General features: G+C 36.8%; 1 protein-coding gene across 4 annotated transcripts in view; it reads left to right on the forward strand.

The window, feature by feature from the left end:
* Positions 1–18003, forward strand: part of LOC122756294 (CD2 associated protein) — a 156332-nt gene that overhangs the window by 59789 nt on the left and 78540 nt on the right. For all 4 annotated transcript variants that reach the window (XM_044005503.1, XM_044005506.1, XM_044005505.1 and 1 more), the window contains exons 4-5: positions 11740–11840; positions 14930–15050. In XM_044005503.1, the coding sequence (XP_043861438.1) occupies positions 11740–11840; positions 14930–15050 (222 nt within the window). The remainder of the gene's footprint in view (positions 1–11739; positions 11841–14929; positions 15051–18003) is intronic.

The raw sequence follows: 18003 nt of genomic DNA on the forward strand, positions 1-18003 counted from the left end.
GTGCTAGCTAAGCATCTCGCCGCAATATTGGGGCAAGGAAGGAGACTGGCAGCCTCCCTCAGAACAGAACAAGATTTATTTTAACAAGAACGAACTTTAAAAAAAACACAAACAGGATCAGTAGGATCAAGGGAAAGGAAATAAAATAGGGAAAGGGAAATTAATAATACCTGAAAAAATACCACTGCCCAGGAATCAGCTGAAAATACATAGCAGAACGCCTGTCGCTTTCCAGCTTCCACCTAGAATGCCCAATTCTCCTCCCCCAAACCTAGAAACACCCCACACAGCCTCAGCCAATGGGATAGCTGCTCTGACAGTCACATGACTGCCCTCACTAGGCTTCCAATCAGTATAATTTTGCCAGGCCCATGTAGGCATTGGCAGTGGTGATTATGTGAGGTGCCAGAGCCCTGGCAACGGCTACAAGCAGTGGGTGGAGCACCGTGCGGTTTGTAGAGCCCCAGGTCAGTGCTTGCCGAGGCATAAAAACCTCAAATAACAATTCTTTAAAGTGTAAAATAAAGTATATAAGATTACAAAAGAGGCCAATTAAGTTGAAATTCAGTTACCAAGGTATTTCTAAAAATTGTGATATAGTTACATATGCTTTTTGGTTCATTAAATAACAAGAAAATACATTTAAAATAAAGGCATGTTAAAATCAAATTTTATTCTTAAAGACATCAGTATAATTTTCCTGTTGTTGTTTAGCTTTAATAAGAATGTTAAACTGGTGGCCTTTGACAGGGCAGTACATGCCATATTATACATTAAATCATTTTAATTTTCTTATTTCATGGTTACAAATATTGAAATTCCCAATTTTTAAATGTGTTGATGCATAGAATTAAAGCTTCCAAAACTAACATTTATGACTAGAGTAATTTCAAAATAGTGATATAATATAAATGATCATTTGAGATCTGCAAAGGTTGTAATGTGATATCTGTGATTTCTTTTGGTACCAAAGTTGCTGCTGCATTGGTTGCCTACATTCATAATTGAAGGAAATGATACTAAATTTCAGTTAGAGGTTTGTGAAAATGAAGATCTAATTTATTTCCTTACCAAAATCACTAAGATACTTGGGAATCAGATTTCTTAGGATTTTTACCCTTTCTCTAAGCAGTTGATTTTTTTTCCCCTACTTTGCTCTGAAAATAGAACTTCTGTTTTCACAGTACCACTTTTTCTTCCCATTGACAGACTTATCACTTTGGTCTTTTTATCTCTCTTGGTTCCTTCCCTTCTCTCTATAAATGTTTGCCTGTCTTGAAAACACCTTCCACAGATCCTATTATCCTTTCATACTTTGACACTATCATGCTCTTTTTCCTGTCAAAACTCTAAAAAAGGAATTTATGTTTACTGTTTCTTTCTGCTACTTACTCATCAACTCCCTGATGCATTATTACATCTGTCCCACTCCTTTGCTGTATATGTTTCTTGGTTGTCAGCTACTTGTTAATTGTCAAACTTACTGGCCTTTTCTCAGCCCCATGACTTTTCTGCAGGATTTGACACTGCTGTATGAACACCCCTTCCTACTTGATGTTCTTTTCTCCTTTCCCTTCTTTGACACTGATATCTTTTTCTCTTCATATCTCTGACTAGTACTTACTTTCCCCCATTTGTATTCCCTAAGGTTCTGTTACGAGCTATTTTCCCTCTCTGTATGAAAAAGTTTCCTTTTGTAATCCCATTCACACAAATGGCTTCAGTTATGGTCCCTATGCAGATAACTCATGAAATTTTTATCTCTGACCCTGAACTCTTCCCCTAGTTCCATTTTCTTGCTTCCACTTGTCTGCCTAGGTGTCTCTTCCTAGTTATCTCCTCCTGGGTGTCTGCTTGGTGTCCCTGAAAGTCAGCATATCTGAAACTGTACTCATCATCTTCTGTCCTTTTTATCTTTCCCATTAGTGTTGATGACACTTCAGTTCTCCCAATCATGTATGGCTAAAAGCTTGGGAGTCATTCTCCCTGAACTTGCCTGCATAATCAGATACTAAAGGTAATAAATTCTACTTTAGCAGTACTTCTTACATCTGTTCTCTCTTTTCTATTCCTACTGCCACTATCCTAGTTAAGGCTCTCATCACCTCTTTCTTGAATTAATGTAATAACCTCCTAGCTTGTCTTCCTACATATGAATATCCTTCTCCAAACTATTATTCACATTGATAGAAAACTAGTCCCCCAATGCACAGGTTTGATCAATTTCTACAAAACCTTCAGGCCTTCTCTTGGTATATAAAGTAAAATGTTTTCCCAGTTTCTAGGGTTTTTCATAATCTGGCATGAACCTACCTCTTCAGCCTTATTTTATGGTACTCTCTTAGTGCTTCCTGCTTTTCTATCCTCCACTTTTATCCCTTGTTCCATTGATATATTTCCCCTCCATCAATGAGCAGTTCCTCTATGAAGTCTAATGATATTTCCACTTATAAGAGATAATAAATTTGTGCTTCTTTACATCAGGAATGGCAACTTGCTTTAAAGACTGAAATTAATTTTGTAAACAGCTTTGAAAGAATATCCATTGTGTACATTATGGAGTATTGCTTTCTCTGAAATATGACTAAAAGAGGTCCAAAAAGATCTCATAGATTTGTAGATAGCCCTTCTGCAAGTGAATCAGAAATTTGTCACAATTAATTTAAACTATTTAAAAAAATTATATATTTATTTAGAAGTTTCCCCAAGTTATATGTTAAAACAAATTTTCACATTGATTTTTTAATTTTATTTTTAATTTTAGTGAGGCAGTTGGGGTTAAATGACTTGCCCAGGGTCACACAGCTAGTAAGTGTTAAGTGTCTGAGGCCGAATTTGAACTCAGGTACTCCTGACTCCAGGGCCGGTGCTCTATGCACTGTGCCACCTAGCTGCCCCCCACATTGATTTTTAAAAAAACATTGTGTTCCAAATTCTCTTTCTCCCTCTGCAACCTTCCCTAAGAAATCAAACAATTCAATATAAGTTATACATGTGCAGTTATGCAAAACATCTCATATTATTCAGGTTGTGAAAGAAAATAGGCAAAATAACTGTAGAAAGAGAAATTAACAGAAAAAATGATACTTCAATCTGTATTCAGGTACCATCAGTTCTTTCTCTGTAGATGGATTGCATTTTTCATAAGTCCTTCTGATAGCATCTTGCTCATCATTTCTTTCATAGTTACTATTGCTAACTGTATTACCCTTCATTCTATTCCTTCCCCTTGATATTTACTCTATTTTCTGTCTTCTTTCACCCTATCCCTCCTCAAAAGTATTGTTAAGGGCTAAAATTCTAGCTAAACTGTCTAAAATATCTAATGAGTGGTCGCCAATAAATTATAAGCTTTAGCAAGAGTTAGGCTTTTAGGCATTTATTAAGGAGAATAAGAATTTGGTAAAGAGAGAGAAAGGCCTAGATTCCTATCTATTAAAGGGAGAGCACATTTCTAGCTCCGCTCTCCACCAGAGTCCAAAGGAAAGAGCGCGTGACCTGAGCGCCAGTCTCTTCCTTCCTCCTCCCACTAGCCCGCGTCACTTCCTGACGCCCAAGAAAAGACTCCTGGTCTTGCCCTCAAAGACCTTCATTTCATGGGCGGAACTCTTCTACAGTAAGTCTCCAGCAGGTGGAGTCATTCCAATTGTTACAGTATTTTGCTTTTTATTGTCCTCTTCCCCAATCTGCCCTCCCTTCCTTGACCTCTCCCCGGACTTTTCCCTTTCCCCTCCCACTTTCCTGCAGGGTAAGATATGTTACTTAAGTGTGTATGTTCTTCCTTCTTTGAGCCAATTCTGATGAGAGTAAGGCTCATTCACTTACTCCCCTGCTCCTTCCCCATCTTCCCCTCCATTATATAAGCTTTTTCTTCTTTCTTTTATGTGAGTTACTTTACCCCATTCCACCTCTCCCTTTCCCTTTCTTCCAGTACATTCCTCTCACCCCTTAATTTTGTTTTAAAGATGTCATCATGGGTCAGCTAGGTGACACAGTGGATAAAGCACCAGCCCTGGACCCAGGAGCCCCCGAGCCCAAATCCAGCACCAGACATAAGCCACCCCACCCTGCCTCTCCCACCCTCCCCCTCACCAGAAAAAAAGGATAAACAAAAAATAAATGCTTTACAGATATCATCCCTTCATATTCATTTTACACCTGTGCCCTCTAAGTATATTCCTTTCAGCTGCCTTAATGCTGAGAAAGTTCTTATGAGTTAGAAGTATTATCTTCCTATGTAGGAATGTAAATGTAAACAGTTTAATCTTTTAATATCCCTCATGATTTCTTTTTCCTGTTTACCTTTTTATGCTTCTCTAGGGTCTTGTATTTGAAAGTCAAATTTTCTATTTAGTTCAGGTCTTTTCATCATGAATACCTGAAAGTCCTCTTTTTCACTGAATTGCCATTTTCCCCCCTGAAAGATTATAACTAGTTTTGCTGGGTAGGTGATTCTTGGTTGTAATCCCAGTTCCTTTGCCCTCTGGAATATCATATTCCATGCCCTCGATCCTTTAATGTAGAAGGTGCTAGATCTGGTGTTTTCCTTACTGTAGCTCCATAGTACTTTGCTTCTTTCTAGCAGCTTGCAACAATTTCTCCTTGACCTTGGAGCTCTGGAATTTGGCTATGATATTCCTAGAAATTTTCATTTTGGGATCTCTTTCAGGAGGTGATCAATGGATTCTTTCAATTTCTATTTTACCTTCTGCTTCTAGAATATCAGGGCAACTTTCCCTGACAATTTATTTATTTATTCATTCATTCATTTATTCATTTTATCTATTGATTGATGCATTGATTGATTGGTGAGGCAATTGGGGTTAAGTGACTTACCCAGGGTCACACAGCTAGTAAGTGTCAAGTGTCTGAGGCCGGATTTGAACTCAGGTCCTTCTGAATCCAGGGTCGGTGCTCTATCCACTGTGCCACCTAGCTGCCCCTTCCCTGACAGTTTCTTGGAAGATGATGTCTAAGTGGTTTTTTTGATCATGGTTTTCAGCTAGTCCAATAATTTTAAAATTATATCTCCTGGATCTTTTCCATGTCATCTGTTTTTCCAAGGAGATATTTCACATTGCCCTCTATTTATTTTACTCATTTGGGTTTGCTTTATTGTATCTCGATTTCTCATAAAGTCATTAGCTTCTATTTGCTCAATCCAAATTTTTTAAGCAGTGATTTTCTTCAGATAGCTTTTGTACTTCCTTTTCCATTTGGCCAATTTGGCTTTTCAAGGTGTTGACTTTTTTTTTTTCATGAACCTCCTGCACCACTCTCATTTCTCTTTCCATTTTTTCTTCTACATCTCTTACTTTTCCTTCTACCTCTCTTACATTATCTCCAAAGTCCTTTTTGAGTGCTTCTATGACCTGAGACCAATTTATATTTTTCTTGGAAGCTTTGGATATAGGAGCTTTGACTTTATCTTCTTCTGAGGGTGTATTTTGATCTACCTTGCCACCAAAGAAACTTTCAATGGTCTGCATCTTTTTCTGCCTGCTCATTATCCAAGCTGATTTCTTGGCTTTTAACTCCTTCTTAAAGTGGGGTATTGCTTATAGGACATACTATCCCAAGCTTCAGGGGGTCCCAGGTGGTACGATTTAAGGAGAGGCACTTTCTCAGCTTACCTGGCCTCTGTTACTGTCTGTAAGTAACCATGAGCCTGCTTACTCTTTAACCTAGAAGCAGAAATCTGGTTCACTGTGGTTGCAAGCTTGGTTTACCTGTGCCCCTCCCCCACTGGGCCACTGCCATTCAAGCCTGCTTACTGGGCAACACAACAGTGCTCTGCCTCGGCTCCAGCAGGGACCCCTGCTATCTCCCCCTGGGCAACCGCTGGACCCCCTCACCAGTCTGTGAGCTCAGTTCCAGCAGTAGCCGCTGATGCTGATGATTTCAAGGCTCTGGAGGCGCAGCATGTCTGTGCTCCCCTTTTACCCCTATACAACACACCTTCCCTGCCACCCTTTTAAGTCATCTTTGGCTGGAAAATGGTCTCACTCTATTCTTTTGTGAGTTCTACTGCTCTAGAAATTGTCTTATGAAATTATTTGGAGGTATGTGGATGGATGCTGTGGAGAACTCTGAAAGTTATAGCCTTTCCTCCGCCATCTTGGCTCTGCCCCCCTAAACTATTTTTCAGTGTGCCTATACAGGTCAAGTCACTAAGTATTTGTTAAATGCCTGCTGAATGCCAGGCATTGTGGTAAGCTCTGGGAGTACAAACAAAGGAAAAATATGCTTCTGATCTCAAGGAACTCAAACATCTAACTGAGGGAGACAACATGCAAAGAAGTATGTAAAAATAAGGTATATAAAATATAAATTGGAGAAAATCTCAGAGGGAATGCATGGACAATAAGAAAGACTGGGAAGGGCTTCTTGTAGAAGGTGGGATTTTACCTCAGACTTGAAGAAAACTTAGGGTTTTCATATATAGATTTAGGAATCATCTGCATAGATGATAACTCACAGGAGCTGGTGGGAACATTAAGTGAAATAGTACAGAGAAGACAAGGTTTTGGACTGAACATTAGGTGGCACCTACAATTAGTGGGTATGGCATAGATTAAGATCCTTTAAAGGAAAGTGAAAAGGAGTAGTCTAACAGGAATAGAAGGGTAAGAGTAAATATTCTCTTTTTTTTTTATGTATGAGGTATTTTATTTTTTCCATTACATGTAAAGATAGTTCTCAACTTTTGTTTATACATGCTTTACAATTTCAGATTTTTCTCCCTCCCACCCCTCCCTCCCCCCTCCCCTAGACAGCAGGTAATCTGATATAGGTTATATCTATATATCTCTATACATATACATATATATATATATACACACATAATAACATTAATCCTATTTCTGCATTAATCCTGTTACAAGAGAAAGAATCAGAGCAGTGATGCAAAACCTCAAAATAGAGAGAAAAAAAAAAACCAACAGCACCCAAAACAAAAGAAATAATATGGTTCAATCAACATCTATACTCCACAGTTCTTTCTTTCTTTTTTTTTCTTGGATTTGGAGATCCTCTTCTATCATGAGTTCCCTGGAACTCTTCTGTACCATTGCATTGGTGAGAAGAATATAGTCCATTACAGTAGGTCAACACTCAATGTTGATGATACTGTGTACAATGTTCTTCTGGTTCTGCTCATCTCACTCATCATCAGCTCACGTAAGACCCTCCAGGTTTCTCTGAACTCTTCCTGCTCATCAGTAAATATTCTCTTAAAAAACTTGGAGAGGAAGGATGAAGATTAAAAAAAGGTTGTTATGTTTATTTGGTAACTTTGGAGAGAGCAATTTCAATTGAATGTATGGGGGCTGAAGTCAAAATCAGAGGATTTACAATCAGTGAGAGCAGAAGTAGAGGCAGTGAGTTGAGATGATTTTTCTAATAGTTTAACCAAAGGAAGGAGTGATATAGGACAGCAGCTAGTAGAGCTGGTAGGATTAAGTTAGGATCATTCTAGAATGCAGGAGACATGGGTCTATTCATAGAGATTTACAAATCTTCACAAGGAGAAGGAGTACCTCTTCTTTTGAGATGGGCAAAGGAGGAGTATACTGGGGGAAAGAGATGAAGGGGGAGCTTTGGCAAATGAACTTAATTTTTTCAGTAAACTGTGAGACACTGTCCTTAGCTGAGAGGGTCATTGAAGGAAGTGCTAAAAGAGACTTGAGAAGGAAAGAAAAGTTTTACCACTGTGGTAAGTGGGACAGTGAATGGGTTAGGGAGGTTTAAATGAATTGTCTTGGTGCAGTGAGGTTCCAGTTGAGAATATGTAACATGAATTTGTAGTGGACTCAATCAGTATGGTTTTGTGATTTTCTCCACTTCTATTCATTGTCATGTGAATAAGAACAAAGGCAGTGAATGACTGGTTACAGGGTTGGAGTTTGGTAAGACATGATTGGTGATAGGACAAAGAATTAGCTAAAATAGGATGGTTTAGAGTTTAACTGATTCATTCCAGGGGTTAAAATATGAAAGAAGAAAGTTTAGTCAATGCAGGTGTGATGGTGTGAGAAAGAACTGAGGGGATGAAGCATTGGATCATCAAAGTGTGGAGAATGAACAAAGTTAGGGAATGAAATGCAGAAAAAGAGGAAATAAGAGGGTTATGATCAGATGAGAAAATTTCGAAGTTCATTACTGTGGGAGTCTAACACTTGTGGGTAATGATAAAATGGTATGTGCAAATCTTCATGTATTGAGATGGAATGGATAGGAGTGGCTTATGAGAATTGAATAAATGGGGAAATTAAGGTCTTTGACGGAGTCTCAATATGTAGTTGAAGTGTCCTAATATGAAGGCAGGAACTCAGGCAAAGAGAAAGACAGGGAGCGAGAAACTGAATTAACTGGAAGGAAGATGAATGTCTTAGACTTAGATAGATAATGGACTTTGGGGTGTTGATTGGGTGATACATTTGAATAACATGAACTTTTAATCATACTAGTGTGTGAGTGAAAATGCAATCAGTACTGGAAAGGGTGATAAGTACAGTGTCATCAGGAGGGAGCTAGGTCTCAGTGAAATATCATACGATCAAAAGAATGAGAAAGGAAAAGGTTTACAATGAAAGCAAGTTTGTTAACTATGGAACAGGGTTTAATTATGGAGAACATAACGGAAGGGGTGGGTAGATTGAGAGTGTGATATTTAAGGGATAGTGGTTGAGGATGATGGAAATAAGGGAATGGGCAGTCGGGAATGAGGTAAATAAAGAATTTGTACATCAGCAGCTAGGGATTCAGAATCTCTTAGGGGTTCTTAAAGGAGTTAGGAATATGGTGGAATGAGTTTAGTGTATGAGTGTTTGGAGAGATCTTTTGAGGGCAGTGGGTGATTTGACTCTTCAGGCACCTCCATATGATGATGTAAATGCTGATAAGAAATCCTTTTTGGCCCCAGGAGTAACACCACAATCAGTAGGAACTGGTAGAAGTATGAAGTTAGGAACAAATGGAGATATGGCCTGGGGGTGTCTGTCCAGAAGGCACAAGTTTTGCTGTGGGAGGATAGTCTGGTTAAGGTAATGGCCTCTGGAGCATTGGAGAAGGCCCTGGAGAAAAGATGGTGGAGGTGGTAATGTGGCTCAGAGATCATGAAGGACTTACTGGGTATATTCTAGAGAAAAAAGGTAGACTGACTGCCTCATATTGCCCTGTCATATACCATGTTGCTTCTTAAGTGTGGGTCTCAGTAAGGCATCTAATTTAAGATGCAAAAATGGGCATAGCTATCACACTTCTATTTTTCGTGGAAAAAAATCTTTACATTTAGTCTCATCATGTGACATCCTTATGAAAATTGTTGCTTTCTATGGCAAATTTTAAGAGCTGATACCTGGTTTACAAGCAGAAGGGAAAAAGAACTATGGAAAGTCTAAGGAACACTTCAATAAAATAATAAATCATCCTCATATTAAATATTATGTACAAAGTGTTGTGTACTGTATGAGTTTCAAAGAAGTATCAAACAGTTCATCTTTGAAAAATTCATATAGTCTTTGATTTTCACCACCCCTCCTCCAAAATCATCTCACTTTTCCAGTTAACTTAAAGTTTGTCAGTGGCTTCACTGACTTTTTGTTCTCATCAGCTCAAAATCTTAATTGTAATGAAAATTTTTTTTTATATAACCAGTTACTAAGTCCTGTCTTACCTTAAAAAACAAAAAACAAAAAACACCACCACAACAAAAAACAACCCTTTTCTTTCTGATAGCATTGCTTCTACCCTAGAACAAATCCTTATCCATGTCTGGATTATTCAGCCTCCTAACTGTTCTCTCTGAGTTTTCCTTCTACAATCTATATTCAGAATAAAAGTGTGAGATGTTTTTTTTTTTTCTAAAATTACACTCTGACCTTGGCCTACTCAAATTTGAAAACTGCCAGTGAGCTCTTTATAGCCCCTCTTGCCTTGGCTTGCTCTGGTTCTCTTCTTATCCATTTGAATACTTCAATGGCTCATCTTTTTCCTCTTCCCCTTCAAATGTGAGTATCTCCCAAAATTTTTGTCTTGACCCTCTTTTCTTTCTATACTTTTCATCCTTGGTGTTCAGTTACCACTTTTATACAGAGTCCCTCTCCTGAGTGTCACTCCTGTATCTTCAGCTGCTTTTTGTATATCACTAGGTTGTCTTGCCAGCACCTCAAATTTAACATGTCCAAGACTGGACTAACAACCTTTCCTCTAAAAGGAGCCTCCTCCCAAACTCTTTCATCCTGGTAATGGTACCTTTCAGTCACTAAGCCCTGAAACCTTCAAGGCATCTTCGACAGTTTCCTTTTCCCTTAGGATTTGGCAAATGCTTTAATGTAAGGGAAATTAATTCTATCTGTATACATCTTTCATATATATCCTTTTCTCTCAACTTAGATTGTCACCCTGTTCAAGGCCTCATTGTTTACATGTATTACTGTAATAGCCTACTAATTGGTGTCCTGTCTTCAGTCTCCCTTCTGTAAGACTTCTTTCATGCTCCTGTAAAAATTACCTTCGTGAGGCATTTTAACTATGTTACCCTCATGTCAGAGTCCTTCAGTCACTCTCTATTTCCTAAAATAAAATACAGATTCCTTATTTTACATTTTGTTGAGGCATGGGAATATGTAGCATGTAAGCAGCATGTAAATGCTTGATAATTTGAAGAGGAAGAAAACCCTCTCAGATGGAGAGAACAAGAAAAGATCAATAGTGGCACTTGTGTTGGCCTGGAGGAAGCTAGAGTTTGAGAGTTTTAAGATATAAGACAAATGTGTTGTTAAAAATATCACTCAAGCTTAATTGCTGACTAATTCCTGCATGTTTTTGTAAGTATTTAATAATAGTAACCACTAGTCTTCAATATATTATAAAGTTTACTTATTTGAACAACTAAAATGGTACTCTGCTTAAAAGTACACATAGAAGATATGAAGGAATGTTATCAGAAAATAGCCTTTGCAAAAGCAGGGCTGGACGATGAAAGTTCAAGTTTTGAGAAAAGCTAATAGGCTAGCTAGTCTGGAATAGAGAGTACATGAAGAGGAGTGATATGAAATACATATGGAAGGTTGTGTAAGAGCCAGATTGTGGAAGATTTTAAATGCAAGGTGGGTAAGTAATTGATACAAAGGTAGTAGGGCTTCACTAAAACTTTTTGAACAATTGTCTTAGGGGTATTAGTTTGACAGCTGTGTGGAAGACAGAAATTTGGCAACTGACTGGATATGGAGGGTGAAGAGTAGAGATCAGATTTTCTCATGTTACTACCTTCCAGAGTTTTGCAGAAGGGTGTTTTTTTTTTTTTTATAAAGATAGCTGGCACTAAAAAAACCCTCAGACTTTGATCAGGAAATAAGACAATTATTGAACTGTAGTACTCTTCTATGACTCATTTGTTGTGCCAATATAGCCTTTAAAAGTCTGTTTTTCTAGTCTTGTAATTGGCAGTGCAGTGTTTGCTCTCATGTAATCGGTGTATTCTCATATACAAATAGAACTTGTCATTGCCCAAAAGGGTGTGTCTCACTTGTAAGCTTGCACTGAAATTGGAGTAACTAGGCTGGGGTTTGGGTCTAAAATATAGGCCATAAATTAAATGTGGTTGGCTCCTTTGTGTGCTTAAAAAGGTTCAGTTTTATGAAAATAACTTGTTAGACTTAAATACATAAATAGAAAGGTGCTGCTCTTATTTTAATGCTACTTTAAAACAATTTTCTGTCATGTCTTTTTCTTCAGAAGCAAAGAAACGGCAGTGTAAAGTTCTCTATGAGTATATTCCACAAAACGAAGATGAATTAGAGCTTAGACTGGGAGATGTTATCGATATTAATGAAGAGGTAAGTAAAATATATGTTAAAGATAGGTATTTGTTCTACCTTTTTAGTGCTTTGTTTATATGTATAAGGTAAATGGTGCTGTTTTTTTTAAATCACTGTGTAACTTAATTGTCGCCTAATTCCTTTGTATAAGGATTCAAGTTAATGTATTCTTTTAGTGATAGTAAACCCAATAGTCTACAATATATTATAAAGTTTGCTTATTTGCGTAACTAAAATAGTATACTGTTTAAAAGTACATATAAATGTTCAGTTATGCATATCTCTAGATCTGAATACATTCTTTTTACATAAATTGATATGTGCAATCTACTTGTGGACTTTGAATTATAACTCTTATGGTGTTAATTACATATAACACAAAATTTTTGTTTCAATTTTCTGTTGAAATTTTGGATCAAAGTAAACATGTATAAGCTCTTTGTTTTGTTTTTTTTTTTAATTCATTTTAATTTTTTTCTTTGCTTCTAAGTTAAACACAGGCCCAAGGAGAGAAAATAAGTTGCCCCCCCCCCATCTTCCCCCCCTTTTCTTAATAGAATTCAGTGGTATAAAAATTTTTTTTAAATGCTGAACTTATCAAAGCACCAAATAAAATGATTCACATTTAAAGTTGAGTAGAAAAAGAACTATAAAATCTGTATTCCTTTTAAGTATATAATAAACTAAATATAATAATAAATAAATATAATAAACTAAAATATAATAAACTAATAAATAATATAATAATAAAAAGTATAAATAAATTTTTTGTTTCTTTCTAGTCTTTTTGTTCTTTTCTGTGCATTTTAAAAACTGTTTCTGTGAGTCTCTTTTCTTGGCCACTGTAATGCTAGATTAGATTATCTTTGTCCCATTCCACTCTTTTAATGTAAAACAAAACCTTTTTTTGAAACAGATATTCATAGTCAAACAAAGCAAATTCCCTTATTGGCAATTTTTGAAAATTGAGTAATTTTTGAGTAAATTTCATTCTGCAAATTGAATGAGTATAGGCAATGGCATAGATTCTCCCAAAATTTTTATTTATTTATTTTGGGTGGGGCAATGAGGGTTAAGTGACTTGTCCAGGGCCACACAGCTAGTAAGTATCAAGTGCCTGAGGTCAGATTTGAACTCAGGTCTTCCTAAAATCCAGGGCCAGTGCTTTATCCACTGCCTAGTTGCCCACCATGTCTTTTCAAGCAAATGTCACAGCATTTATTGAATTTATCCCTTTTTCTTAATTCTTGACTACTACTCTAGTTCAGGTATTCATTGTCTCTTAACTAAACTGTTATAGTATTGTAGTAATTTTTTTCTCACTGCTTCTAATCTCAGTAATGTATAATTTGAACTCCAGCTGTGTTGTCAAGTTACTGCTGGAAACTCATTTAATTTGGCTTTTTAAACTTTTAAACATTCATTTGTAAATTTATAAACTCATGAATTTGTTAACTTGTAAAGTAGCATTTTGCAATATTCATTGAATATTAGGTACTTGTTCTTTGAGATATGTTGTGCTAGGTGCTGGGAAAAGTTATAATAAAAATTAAGGTGTAATTAGAAGCTTAAAATGCTACGAGATCAAGTGAGGCAAAAAATTATTTCTAATTGAATGGATCAGAGAAGTCTTTATGAAAGAGTTAGCATTTGACCTGGTGTTTGAAAGATGAGTCGAGTATAAACAGATGGTGGGTCAGCAGGACAGAAAGTATAAACTTTATAGAATGAGAACCAGGTTTCTGCCAAAATTCATATGTACAAAAGCATGGGAAGTATTTAGATTATGGCAAATAGTTTTCTTTAGTTAGAAGCATAGAGTAAGGAGGTATGTTATGAGAAGGAGATAGAAAGGTTTGTTAAAACCATATTTTAAAGGACTTTGCAGTGCCAGGCTAAGCGGTTTCTTATGCACTGAGAAGCTTTTAAAGTTTTTTGAATGTGGAATGATTAGATTACGGTTATGCATTAGGAAAATTAATCTGGCAAAGATGTGTAGAATGAATGTGTAAACAGGTGAGTGGGTGGGTAACCTTTTAGATGCAGTAGTAGTGAGATAATGATATGAAAGGAGATACGTGAGTAGATATTGATAAATCTAATTTTTGGAACCAAGGACAGTCAGGATTCAGAAATCACATTTTTATAACTTGAATAGGCCTTGCTCAGCTATCTTAACATCCTTCTTTCTGATGGTTGTTGCCCCAGTGGCCAGATCACAGAGTTTCTCAGCTTCCTCCCATGAAAAGTAATTCATGGTTCACTAGCCTAGATTTCCCAGGTGAATTTTTTGGAGGTACAGAAATGGCCCCAGCTAGATGCTGAGTTCTTTCCTTCAGGCTTAGTGGTGTCCTGCACAGACCCCGACAGAGATATGCAAACATATGGTGTCCTGTACACTTTCTCTCTTCCTCATTTCTCTCTTCAGAGTGTATCACACAGGTGCAGCCAGAGGTAATATTTTGTTTTGTGGAGTTTAGGTCTCCAAGGTTCTGGGAGAAATGGACAAAGGGTTGAGTTCTTGTTCTCTCAGTTTTTCCACTCTTCCAGAAATCTGTAGCAGCACATAATGCTGCCATAGCACTTGGCCATTGAGGATTCAACAAACTCTCACACCCTGGAACAGGATCTCCATGGTACTAGAAACAGGGAGGATAGACCAGGGTATGAGGTTGGGTTTTCTGTAAGTCCATGCATCAAGTCTTGGGGTTGGCTAGTGCAGCCTTGTTCCTTGTAGCATGGTGAGTGGTAGGAAAGGAGTATGCTGAGTGAGCTCAAAGTAGGCTTTTAAAAAATTTAAACCCTTTTGGTTTCAGGGTGTCCTAGATCAGGTCTTTTTAAACTTTTTCCACTCATGACCCCTTTTTGCTTGAGAACTTTTTACATGACCCTGCGTACATGGGTATATAAAATAGGTATCAAATTTTTTGTGACTACCACATTTAGTTACACAACCCCATATGGGGTCATGATTGACAGTTTAAGAAGATTTGTCCTAGATCATGGAGACATTTGCTCTTAATAAATGCTTGATGAATAATCATTGCTCCGTTAATGTTTTTAGTATTCTTTTTTTTAAAAAAAAATTGAATTATGAACTCTCTTAGGTAGAAGAAGGCTGGTGGAGTGGAACTTTGAACAACAAATCAGGACTGTTTCCCTCAAATTTCGTGAAAGAATTAGAAATATCTGATGATGGAGAAGCCCATGAAGCTCAAGAGGAATCAGGTAAATTATTTTGAAATTGTAGTGTAGTACGATATTTTGTTGATTGATCAAGTGATCAGTAAAAAGAGGAGTAGCATTAAAAAAGCTTACCTGATAGGATGTACTATTCTATCATTTCTAAGAGCTCCTTCTGGTACGCTGCTGCTTCTTTTTTTGGGGGGGAGGGCAGAGCAATGGGGGTTAAGTGACTTGCCCAGGGTCACACAGCTAGTAAGTGTAAAGTGTCTGAGCCTGGATTTGAACTCAGTCCTCCTGAATCCAGGGCCAATGCTTTATCAAACACTACGCCAACTAGCTGCCCTCTGGTACACTTCTTTTTTTTTTTTTTAAGTGAGGCAATTGGGGTTAAGTGACTTGCCCAGGGCCACACAGCTAGTAAGTGTTAAGTGTCTGAGGTCAGATTTGAACTCAGGTACTCCTGACTCCAGGGCCGGTGCTCTATCCACTGCGCCACCTAGCTGCCCCTTCTGGTACACTTCTTAAAGATGTCATCAGTAATTTATAAGTCATCTTGCTTGATGACCATTGTAAGGATTGGAATGACGCTGCCTGCTGGAGACTTACTGTAGGAAAGCTCCACCATGAGGAGAAGGTCTCTGAGGGCAAGACCATGCGTCTTTTCTTTGGTGTCAGGAAGTGACATTGGCTGGAGGGAAGAGGAAGGGGGAGGCTGGCACTCTGACTCGCTCTCTTTCCTGAGGACTCTGGTGGAGAAGGCAGATAGAAATGCACTCTCCCTTTAATAGATAGATGAATCTAGGACTTTCTCTTTACCAAATTCTTATTCTCCTTAATAAATGCTTAAAAGTCTAATTCTTGCTAAATCTTATAATTTATTGGCGGCCACTTATTAGATATTTTAGACAGTATAGCTAGAATTTTAGCCCTTACACCATTTATGAACCTTTTAGCTAATTCTTACATAATTTCAGACTTAATGAAATGATGAAAAGCGTCCCAATGATAGAATGAAATGGGATAATATTGTGCCATGTTTTCTCTCCCTAGACTTCTAAATCCAAATCTGGAACTTTGTGTTTATGGGTTTGGGGCCAGTGGTTGAAAGTAAGCTCTAATTTTTAGATGCCATCTGAATGAATGCTTTATGTAGAACAATTATTGAGAAATTAAATTATTAAATATGTAGTTTAAGTTGTTATTTAGAAGATCCTGATCTTTTTGATTTGTGAATAGAATTAGAAATCTCCCTCTTGCCTTATCTTAATCAGACATCATAAACTGCTGGATAATGTTCATGTACAAACTGTAGCAGCCAAAACAAAAATGCTTTCAAATATAAAAGAACACATTTCCCCCTTGTGTATGTTTTTATATACACATGTGTATATATGTCTGTATAGATATATACAGTTACACACAGGTACATATAGATATTGATATTTATACTCACAAATGTATATACATATATTTTATATATACATTATGTATTAAATTATTTATTTTATATAAATTTATCTAAGTACTAGTTATATAATATAATTTATATAAATACTACTTTATACACACAAATTATAGCACACTATCAGTTGGTGAATCATGTGTTATGGACAGAACATAAATGCCTCATTTGCATAGTTTTCTCTCCTTTTTTCTTCTTCTGCTTTCACTTTCCCCTTCCCCCTCCCTTTTTTGTTTACCTACTGTATTCACTCTAAAGCATTAAAATTTCTTAGTGTTTGGCATTAAAATGTATATAATTATTTGAGTCTCTTTCATTCGCCTCACAAAATCTGAGCTATTGTTGTTTTAAACCCTTCCTTTAAAATGACATAGCGATTAATTGGACCAAAGACTTAGAATTACTAAGTTATATATTGACCAATATTTTTACTCAAGGACCTTATTTTATCTTTATTTTTTTTCAATGAACACTTAACTGAGAGACAAAAGATCTTGATTCTATTCTGGCTTTACCACCTATTGGCCATGTGACCATGAGTAAGGCAGTTAAATTTTATGAAATGTGGATGTCTTCCTTACCCTTACTCACAAGGCTGTCATAAGGATCCAAGGAAATAACTTATGTGGAATTACTTCTAAAACTAAATAGTTTTATGTTATGGAGAAATAGTATCTTTATTACTTTTTCTTTGTTCTGCAAGTCTTAAAGGTCCTTGACCTAAAAGCAATGAAATTCTGGTTTAACTTTGTTGGAGAGGTTAAGAAAAGCAGATAACCCTATCTCATAATGGTTACAGTTTTGCTTTTTATTTGTCTTTCTTGCTTTAATTCTTTTACTATTGGTAAAAATCAAACCATTACACATATTTACAAAACTAAATCACTGCTTTATTTTAGTTCAGATATTTTTGATTAAGTGTCAAAGCATACAGAAATGGGAGATTCTACTATTTCTACAAGAGATCTCAGGTTGTCTAGTCCAACTATTATCTGAATCGTTAATCCCTTCCACAGCATCTTTGACAAACAGTTCAGAGTGCTAAAGCTCAACAGTGAGCAGAATTTGATGGTGAGGACAGCAAAGATTTGTTTTTTAAGGTATATTAGGAAAAAAAGGAAGATCAAAGAAGGAATGGGAACCTTAGCTTGAAGAGGATAGGATGGTAACAACAGAAGTTATTTTACTTCTGTTCTCTGCCAACCAATCAATAAATACACATTTTTTATCAATTGCTTGTCAAGTGCTAAGGATACAAAGAAAAATGGAGACAGTCTTTGCCCCAGGGACCTTACATTCTATTCTAATGGAAAAGAAAACAGGAACACAAATAAGCAAACACAAAACATAGACAGAGAAGATAAAAAAGGAAGAGAGGGAGGCATTAATGAGAGTGGTACTTGAGTCTTTAAAGAAATCAAGGGTTTCAAGAGCTAGAGAAGGGTGGTATGAATTCTAGGCCAGAGAGCTGGCCAGTACAAAGTATGAGAAAAATGGCATGAAGAAAGGAGTTCTTAGAAGAGACCAATGTGG

Source organism: Dromiciops gliroides, chromosome 4 (genome assembly GCF_019393635.1).
Source record: "Dromiciops gliroides isolate mDroGli1 chromosome 4, mDroGli1.pri, whole genome shotgun sequence".
NCBI lineage: Eukaryota > Metazoa > Chordata > Mammalia > Microbiotheria > Microbiotheriidae > Dromiciops > Dromiciops gliroides.